We start from the raw sequence: 10,132 nt of genomic DNA on the forward strand, positions 1-10,132 counted from the left end.
TTCCTTCAAAAACAATGGACCAAAAAGAACAGATAAAAGGGACTTAGTTTTGCTATATACCATAAGAGAACTCCCATGTTTTCTTACTATAAAGATGTACAAATATAATAAGTATTCTTTTGAAACACCCAAAAAACATTGGGGATTCATTCATTATGATAATGATGAATCAGTTGGTGCCACTCAGCCATTGTAAAAATTCATATATAACTTCAACAATTTCACTTCCTTTTTTTCTATCTTTCAACCCTTTCTTCCCAACCATGAAATTTCATCAAACCAATTGCCATAAATTTCTTGTTTCAACCCTTTCTTTGATTTTTATCACTTCAATCCCTTTAATTCTTTTGAAAAATTCCCATCCTCCATTGTCAAGCAGCTTGAGAAGAAGCACTGAGTTGGGTGATGATAATGATAATGATAAATGTGATGTGTTTAGTGGAAAATGGGTGATTAACCCTCAAGGTCCGTATTACACCAATGAAACATGTCCCCTCATTATTGATCAGCATAATTGTATGAAGTTTGGGAGACCTGATTTACAGTTCATGAAATGGAGATGGAAGCCATTTGGTTGTGAGTTACCTCTCTTTGATGCAACTCAGTTTTTAGAGATTGTTCGAGGGAAATCAATGGCGTTTGTTGGTGATTCTGTAGGAAGGAACCAAATGCAATCATTGCTGTGCTTGTTGGCTCATGTAAGTGAAAGTTGCATCTTTTCAATCATCCTTTCAAAACAGATAAAATACGATGAAGGTTTTTCTATTTGGGTTAGATTTTGTTTTACATATGTTAGATCAAAGGATAAGTAGGTTGTTTTTAGGTAAAAGTACTATGGAGATGTTGGGTCGGATTCCATTTTGTCCCCTCTACTTCAAAAAATGGATAAATTAGTCTTTATACATTAGTTCAAAGAGTGATCCTTTTTTGTTAAAAAATTGGATAAACTATATTAGTATACTCACTCAACTATGATTTTTTGGGGGCATCCAACTATCTTGGATTTTTTGGTATTTGCATTTTTACATTAGTCGGCTGGTGACAAAAAAAGACAAAATTGTATAGTTAGGTGACCAAAAAGAAATTTACTAATAGTTGAGTGACTATTTTGTAAATTTTCATAACTGGGTGACAAAAAAAAATATCATAGTTGGATGGCCTCTGCAATAGTTTACCTTAAAATTTTCCTATATTTGTACTATAAAAAAAATTAGCTTAATAATCAGGCAGTTACATATGACATATCATGTGTACCTTATGTCGACTTACAGAGACAAGTTTTAACACTAAAAATCGATGGAGTTCTTAATAAAAATGGCTAGTTTGTTGTTTGATCTATTATACTCAGGCTAATTTGTCCATTTTTTTAGTAGAGATAAAATGTAATCTGACTCTTAATATAGGGGCCTCTATGATACTTTTTCCATTGTTTCTGTTAAAAATTCCATTCAATTCTATTGTTAAAATATTGACGTGGTTAATGAAATAACTAGACAGTTACACTTTGGTGTGACACAGCACCTTATGTCGGCGTATAGAGACTAGTTTTTAACACTAAAAAATGATGGAATTTAACAAAAGAACCAGTTTACTCTTTGGTTTAACGTACAATGACTAATTTACTCATTTTTTGAATAAAGGAGACAAAATATAATCTGACTTCTATTACTTTAATGCCCTGAATTTACATTTTATCCTTTCAGGTAACATATGCAAAGGACATATCAAACAAATCTCCATCAGCCTCAATCTATTCAATACATTTGTTCTATAGTGAATACAATTTCACATTATCAGCATTTTGGTCACCATTCTTAGTTAAATACAAAGATTCAGACCCAGAAGGCCATTCATTCAACAGCTTAATGAGCCTATACTTAGATGAAGCTGATGAAGAATGGGCAAATGAGATTAAGAATTTTGATTATGTAATCATATCAGTAGGCCAATGGTTCTTTCGCCCATTATTGTACTACCAAGATGGTCAACTCATAGGTTGCCACAAATGCAATCACAACAACATCACTAGCCTCACAAGGTATTATGGGTACAAAATGGCATTTCAAACAACTTTTAAAACCCTTCTTAGCCTTAAAAACTATAAAGGGGTTACATTTTTAAGGACATTTTCAGCAGCCCATTTTGAAAATGGGGATTGGAAAAATGGTGGGAGTTGTGATAGAACAAGACCCTTTACAAAAGAGATGAAAATAGAAGAGTACAATAAAGAGTTTTATTTGACTCAAGTTGAGGAATTTAGGAAAGCTAAGGTAGAAGGGATACAAAATGGGTTGAGATTTGTACTTATAAATATCACTGAAATCATGTGGTTGAGACCAGATGGGCATCCAAATAGGTATGGACATTCAATGAACAGGAATGTATCAGTAAATGATTGTGTTCATTGGTGTTTGCCAGGACCTATTGATACTTGGAATGAGTTTTTGGTATATTTGATGAAGAGGGAATTGTTGTTAAGAGGAAAATTGAAGAAAAATGCTTGAAAAGGATTAGATTGTGAGAATTCAACATTTGGAGGGATTAAATTACCATTTTCGATGTGGTTTTGGTTGGGGCTTTTGTGTAGATGCAATATGTGTTCAATTTTTTTGGCATAATATAATTATAATTTAATTATATAAATTTATTTCTTTGTAATAATTTATATTATAAAAAATTTAATCATTAAATTAGAGGTGTTTACAAATTAGTCCATAATAAAAACTTAAAATTTTGTTCTTATATTTTTTATTTGTAATTTAATAATTATATATATTTTTATATAAGTAACCTAACATTTTTTTTGTTATAAATTATATAATATATAAAAATAACAAAATATAATATAGGCTTAATATAATATTTGGTACTTGAACTTGACACTTTTTCTTAATTTGGTACCTAACCTTGATACTTTTTGTTAAGTTGGTACTTAAACTTTTTGGGTGTCAAATTTGGTACATGAACTTGACTCTTTTTCTTAATTTGATACCTAATCTTTTTTTTTGTTCGGTTTGGTACTTGTCAAACGTTTTACAAATTACTCCAATATACTAACAATGTTATTTTTTTATGAAGTAAAAAAAAAAATCAATGTATGACCGACATGAGACAAATTATATGATTTTTTTATATGTTCAATTACTTTTAGTTTTATTTATTTAATTATTTGTTTTATTAATTGAAAATAATCAATTTCTTTTAATTAGGGGTTTTAATTTTTTTCTTATTTAATATTAATTTGTTTAGCATATTTTAACATGAATTTCCTCTAATACTGTAATGCCCCCGTACCCGAGACCATCGCCGGAGTCGAGCACGAAGTGTTACTAAACTTAATTCATCAATTAAACAACTTAAACAACTTATTACCAACCATGCATGACAACCAAGTATATGCACACCACCAATATCAAACATAACATAAATAACTAGATTTATAAGTCAGAATCATTAGCTCACTAAAGACCAATATATTTGGCCAAATTATAATAACACATGTTATAAAATTAGGTCCCTATACATGCCACTCACTTGATAATTCTAGCATATGTGTTTATACTATCAAGGTGTTGGCTTGATAGTGTGATGCTGCCTCCGACGGTCTCCAACCCTGAGCTAACCTAAAAACACTAAAAGAAATGGAAAGGAGGGGGTAAGCTTTATGCTTAGTAAGCTCACATGAAATAATAATAAGCAATTTACTAACATGGTTCCCACAATAAAACTAACCCATTTGTACATTTACACATGTTCTGGTTAAGCTGTTTTCTTGAGTAACAGTCACTAAATCATTTATATTTAGAGCTACGGAACTCCAAATTAAGATCCGTAAATTTTCCCAAAAACTAGACTCATATATATTTCCACCATAAAATTTTCAGAATTTTTTGTCCAGCCAATAAGTACAGTTTATTATTCAAAGTCTCCCCTTTTTTGCTGTTTAATAGTTTCGACCTTTCTTCACTAAAATTTATTTATCTCATAGTACAAAACTCGGATGATGTTCTCGTTTGTTTTTATTAAAATTAGACTCATCCAAGATTATAGGAATATAAATCATACCCCAAAATTATTTTTATATAATTTTTAACAATTTTTCCAAATCAGAACAGGGGATCTCAAATTCATTCAGACACTGTCTCACAAGAATTCAAATATCACATAATATGGAATTCTTTTGCTTCCCCTGTTTCTTTTATGTGAAAATAGACTCAATAAACTTTAATTACATATTTTATTTGAAATTTAATTCAACTTCCACAATTTTTGGTAAATTTTCAAATTCATGCACTGCTGTTGTCCAACACTGTTTTACTACTAAAGTTCACTTTTGCACAATTTCACTTAATCCATTCCATTTTACCGAGGTTCACTCAAATATCGAGCATATTGCTCATAAATTTAAATAAACATATACTTGCACTTGTTCATCACATAATCATTTTCACATTTATTTTCACTTAATCTATTTCCCGTTGAACTCATCGGAATAATAACAGATACAATTGCCGCACATTTTCTCATTTCCACACTTGTAGCCGAAGCTATCTGGTACGCATAGTAGCCTGCACTTAGTACTACACATGCGACCAATTATCCGGTACACATAGTAGCCTGCACTTAGTACTACACACGTGACCTAACCATCTGATACACGTAGTAGCCTGCACTTAGTACTACACACGTGCTCGAAGTTATGAGGTACGCATAGTAGCCTGCACTTAGTACTACACACGTGACCTCACAATAGCTCATTTGTATCGTTTCTATTCCGAAGGTTCAATCGGGAAATTCCTCACTTTTCAACATTTTATTAAATTGTCCGTAATCAATTTAAATTCATAATTTACATCAAATAACCATTTGATAGGCAGCCACATTTCATATGATATCAAAATATATTAACATAAAAAGAATCGATAGATTATTTATATACGAACTTACTCGAAGTGTCGATCTCACTATCAATAGTACCAATTGTCCATTCATAGTATAATAAGACACAACTCAAATAGCAAATCAGCTTTTAAGAATTTACATAACATAAATCACATATTCCATATATCACTTGTCATATATCATCATTTTCTTGCTTTCAATGTAACATTCTTTCATGTCATATTTCCACATCATAAACACCATTCCATCAACTTTTCCAATATATTAAATCATACTATATATGCAATAATAGTAAGAAATATAATTCAAACATACCATTGCATTATTATTGTCATACGAACTTACCTCGATACAAAATATTAGCAATCGAGCCTATTCCTTGTAAACTTTGTTTTTCCCTTGATCACGGCTTAAATCTCGTTTCTCTTGATCTATAATATCAAATTAATTTATTTAATACATACATTCATCAAAACAGCCTTTAATACGAACTTTGGCAAAATTACCATTTTGCCCCTAAACTTTTACATATTACACTTTTGCCCCTAGGCTCGGAAATTAAACTTCATCCCTTATTATTATGTTTTATGACATGCTGGTCATTTTTCCCTTCTATGACAACATCAAAATCTCACTCTAACATGCATTTATGACTATTAGGTATTTTTACCGATTAAGCCCTTTTACTCGTTTTCACTTAAAACCGAGTAGCACAAGTTGTCTAACATAATTTAAAACCTCATATTCTATCATAAAACACCAAAATACACAAATTTCACCTATGGGTATTTTTCTAAATACGAACCCTAGGTTGAATTATTGCTAGCATAAGCTTAATCAAGTTACCAGGATTCCAAAAACGTAAAGAACTTGAAAAAGGGGGCTAGAATGGATTACTATTGAGCTTGGAAAGCTCGAAAACCCTAGACATATCTTCCCCCATGCTAATTTCGGCCTCCATATGGAGAAGATGACCATTTTGTGTTATTTTTCCCATTTTATTTCATTTAATATACAAATGACCAAAATTGCCCTTACTACTAAACTTTCAAAAAAATTCCATCCATGTCCATTTTTTGTCCACAAACTTCCAAAATGGTCTAATTACCATTTAAAGACCTTTGATTTAAAAACTCATAACAATTAAACACTTCTAACATGTAAAACTCAACTTTTGCACTTTTTACAATTTAGTTCTTTTGACGAAATTGAGTGCCCAAACGTCGAAATTTTTGAACGAAATTTTCACAAAATCATTCCGTGAAATTGTAGACCATAAAAAAAATTTTCTCGTCAAATTTGTGGTCCCGAAACCACTGTTCCGACTAAGCTCAAAATCAAGATGTTACAAATACGGACAATATTTTTGTAGCATAACAAAAAAAAGTTAACACCATTAGTGTTTTGCGTAATTTGTATAATATTTAATAAATTTAGGTACCAAATTGAACTTAAAAAAAAGCTTAGTTTCTAAAATAGAAAAAAATGCCAAGTTCAAGTACCAAATTGGGCTCAAAAAAAGTTTAGTAATCAAATTAGGAAAAAGTGTCAAGTTTAGTTACCGAAAGTTATATTAAGCTTATAATATATTACAAAACTAAAAAACCAACCAGACCGAGCTCCTGCCTTGTATATTCAAGCTCGAAATCGATTCATACTTTAAACAAGCCTACTTTTTTTTTGCTTAAGCTCATTTTTTTGCTCAAATCCTCTCAAATTTTGAATAGGTAACCCAACCATTGAAGATGACAAAACAGAGGAGGTACCAAACTGAAAAAAAAAAATTGAAGCATAATGCCTAGAACCCATAAATAGGAACACAATACGTTTCAACACACTCAAACTTATGTCCTCTTGTATTGAGGACAATGTCCATACCGACCAAACTATGATTCAATCAACAAATTATTACAAATGCATAGATAATTATAGTCAAATAAACAAGCCAAAGTGAACTTGTTATATAAATAAACACACAAATAAGAAAAATTTACAATCCAAATTTACATACAATCAATCACATATTTTCAATCAAAATTCTTCACAAAATGCATCAAATTCACAACACAAATCACACATGGCTCGTTAAGCATCAAATGACAAATCACCAAGTAGTCCCCAAAAACACCATTGGCTTTTTTTTTCTTTTTTCTTTTAAGTTGAATTTTAAAAAAAATAATAATCACCTTAATTTTCCATTGCCTCATCTTCATAATCTTCATCATTGTCATCTGCAACAGCATCTTGATATTGCTGATACTCCGAAACCAGATCATTCATGTTACTTTCCGCTTCCGTAAACTCCATTTCATCCATTCCTTCCCCTGTATACCAGTGCAAAAATGCCTTCCTACGGAACATAACGGTGAATTGTTCAGAAACACGCCGGAACATCTCTTGAATCGACGTCGAATTCCCCATGAATGTTGATGACATTGTTAACCCGGTGGGTGGGATGTCACAAACACTTGATTTAACATTGTTGGGAATCCACTCTACGAAATACGATGAGTTCTTGTTCTGCACATTTATCATTTGTTCATCAACTTCTTTAGTGCTCATCTTGCCTCTGAACATAGCTGACGCCGTCAAGTACCTTCCGTGGCGGGGATCAGCAGCGCACATCATGTTTCTAGCATCCCACATTTGTTGAGTTAGCTCGGGGATCGTTAAGGCTCGGTACTGTTGCGAGCTACTGGATGTCAAGGGTGCAAAACCAACCATGAAAAAATGCAGGCGTGGGAATGGGATCAAGTTTACGGCTAGTTTTCGGAGATCGGAGTTGAGTTGGCCTGGGAAACGAAGGCAGCATGTAGCTCCACTCATAGTTGTTGAAATCAAACGATTCAAATCACCAACTGTTCATATAAATGCACAAAAAAGAGGTTACTTGAAAAACATCATATGTAAAAAGTCATTGAATCCTCAAACCTACCTTGGCCAGGAAGAAAGGTTTTATTTCTTTTATTTTGAAGTATATGCCTAATTAGATCTCTGAATTACACTAAGTTAAGTTGGTTCTGGATCAAGTCAATTTAGATTGGATCAGTTTTAATTTTTAAATTTTGGGTCATTTCAGTTTGAATTAGTTGAGTTTAGGTCACTTTATGTTTAGATTATCTTGAGTTCAAATCATTTCAAATTTTGATCACCTCTAAACGTGGGAAGAAGGGCAGACAGTGATCTTTGTTCCCTTAAAATGTAAAATTATCTATGTCATCCCTTTAATTTTTAAGAAATCACAAATTAGTATAATGATAAAATTACACTTTTAACTCCTTTAAAATAATCTTAAAATAATCTTCTGACTACGCCCTAATCACTTTGAGCCAAGTTGTTTCAAGTATGGGTTTGAGGCTCAGTTTTCTCATGTAATTTTGTGTTTGGGGTTTTCAAGTTATTTAGAGTTTTGGATTTGAGAATTGGGTTTTTCAAGTCAAATTATATGGATTTGTATCATTTCAAGATTTGGTTACTTGTTCAAATTTTTTCAAGTTCTCATCTATTTTTGGGTTCAAATCATTTCAAGTTTAAGTTGAATAGGTCTAGATTGTTAACTTTTTTATTATTGGTATTAATTTTGATCCAATTCGACTTGGTTGGATGGAATTTTCATGTTTGAGAATAAACCCAAACCAAATTAGTATACATGAAAATAGAATTTAAATATCAACTTACAGCTGGGATTAGTGAGCTTGAGAGTTCTAAAACAGATATCATAGAGAGCTTCATTATCAAGCACCATGCATTCATCACCATTTTCCACAAGCTGGTGCACTGATAGAGTCGCATTATAGGGCTCAACCACCGTATCAGACACTTTAGGCGACGGAAAAACCGAGAAAGTCAGCATCATCCGATCAGGGTATTCTTCCTTGATCTTTGATATCAACAGTGTCCCCATCCCTGAACCAGTTCCACCTCCCAAAGAATGACAAATCTGGAAGCCTAATTGCAAACATTCCATCACAAAAATAAATAAATAAATAAATTGTGTCTAACTGAGTCACTTAGCAATTTTATCAAATACCTTGTAAGCAAGCACAATTCTCAGCTTCTTTTCGAACAACATCAAGAACCGAATCAATCAATTCAGCTCCTTCAGTGTAATGACCCTTAGCCCAGTTATTCCCAGCTCCATTTTGGCCAAAAATGAAGTTATCAGGTCTAAAAAGTTGTCCGTGCGGACCAGTACGCAAGCTATCCATGGTTCCTGGTTCAAGGTCCATTAAAACAGCTCTGGGTACGTAACGACCACCACTAGCTTCGTTGTAGTAAACATTAACCCTCTCAAGCTGAACACGAGAAGTACCGACGTAGTTCCCTTTGGGATCAATGCCATGTTCGTCGCTAACAACTTCCCAGAATTTGCCTCCGATTTGGTTTCCACACTGACCGGCTTGAACGTGGAGGATTTCTCTCATGATGGGATTTTTTTTTGATGAAATCAAATAAAGTATTAAGAACTGAAAACAAAGAAAAGAGGGAGCAATGAACAAAGAACTTGATGGGTATGTGGGGTTTTTATGTAGGCAAAGAAGTGATGATATACGGAAGATAATTGAAGATTGTGACATTGATATTTTCTTTCTTTGTTGAATAGTAAAAAATAGTAATTTTTGACAAATAAAGAAAAAATAGTTTCATGTGTATTTGTTTGGAAGAGGGCTTGTCAAATTCCAATGGAGTGTTTAAGAGCCGGATCTTGAAGGTGACAACTTGATTGATTCTTCTCATCCTCTAAACTCTAATGTGATTCTCCATCTGCCATTACTATTTCTGAAATAAAGATTAATCTCAAAACTTTAATCGATTTGAACAAGTAATCCAAAACATAAAGTCATCAGAACAAGAAATTATGGGTCGAACCCAAAACAACATAAATATTAAAATCATTCAAACAAGAAATAACCTGAACCTAAAGTTGTTGAAATTGACTAGAACAATTAGATATGGAACTTGAACCCAAATAATGCGAACTAGTTGAACCAACTTATAAAAAAAAGTAAGGTTGAATCGGGTTTTTTAAATTTTTTATGAATTTTAATAATTTATTTAATTTAAATAAGATGAATCGGTCAAATTGAGAATCAAATGTTTGTCTGATTTAATCACTAATCTAGTTCAAAAAAATTGTTTAAACCTAAAATGACTGAAATTCAAAATGATTCTAAGCCACTCTTATCAAAATGAGATAGCAACTTTAAATCATGAATCAATATGATCTAGA

At 32.2% G+C, this 10,132-nt stretch overlaps 2 protein-coding genes across 2 annotated transcripts; one reads left to right on the top strand and one right to left on the bottom strand.

Annotated features, from left to right (window-relative positions):
• Nucleotides 1–200: 200 nt before the first annotated feature.
• Nucleotides 201–2,606, top strand: LOC107963774 (protein trichome birefringence-like 19). The gene is made up of 2 exons (XM_016900242.2): nucleotides 201–698; nucleotides 1,704–2,606. The coding sequence occupies exons 1-2, from the start codon at nucleotides 264–266 to the stop codon at nucleotides 2,502–2,504; spliced, it is 1,236 nt and encodes a 411-aa protein (XP_016755731.2). The 5' UTR covers nucleotides 201–263; the 3' UTR covers nucleotides 2,505–2,606.
• Nucleotides 2,607–6,839: 4,233 nt separating this feature from the next.
• LOC107963775 (tubulin beta-7 chain) lies at nucleotides 6,840–9,869 on the bottom strand. The gene is made up of 3 exons (XM_016900243.2): nucleotides 8,933–9,869; nucleotides 8,581–8,850; nucleotides 6,840–7,760 (listed from the first exon to the last, which is right to left on the bottom strand). The coding sequence occupies exons 1-3, from the start codon at nucleotides 9,477–9,479 to the stop codon at nucleotides 7,090–7,092; spliced, it is 1,488 nt and encodes a 495-aa protein (XP_016755732.2). The 5' UTR covers nucleotides 9,480–9,869; the 3' UTR covers nucleotides 6,840–7,089.
• Between the last annotated feature and the right edge of the window lie 263 nt (nucleotides 9,870–10,132).

The sequence above is a fragment of the Gossypium hirsutum genome, chromosome A03, assembly GCF_007990345.1.
Source record: "Gossypium hirsutum isolate 1008001.06 chromosome A03, Gossypium_hirsutum_v2.1, whole genome shotgun sequence".
NCBI lineage: Eukaryota > Viridiplantae > Streptophyta > Magnoliopsida > Malvales > Malvaceae > Gossypium > Gossypium hirsutum.

Coding starts and splice junctions, on each gene's coding strand:
- LOC107963774 (XM_016900242.2), top strand. CDS start 264: ATGAAATTTCATCAAACCAATTGCCATAAATTTCTTGTTTCAACCCTT. Junction 699..1,703: donor TGCTGTGCTTGTTGGCTCAT/GTAAGTGAAAGT, acceptor TTATCCTTTCAG/GTAACATATGCAAAGGACAT.
- LOC107963775 (XM_016900243.2), bottom strand. CDS start 9,479: ATGTCACAATCTTCAATTATCTTCCGTATATCATCACTTCTTTGCCTA. Junction 8,851..8,932: donor GAATTGTGCTTGCTTACAAG/GTATTTGATAAA, acceptor GTTTGCAATTAG/GCTTCCAGATTTGTCATTCT. Junction 7,761..8,580: donor CAAGCTCACTAATCCCAGCT/GTAAGTTGATAT, acceptor TTATATGAACAG/TTGGTGATTTGAATCGTTTG.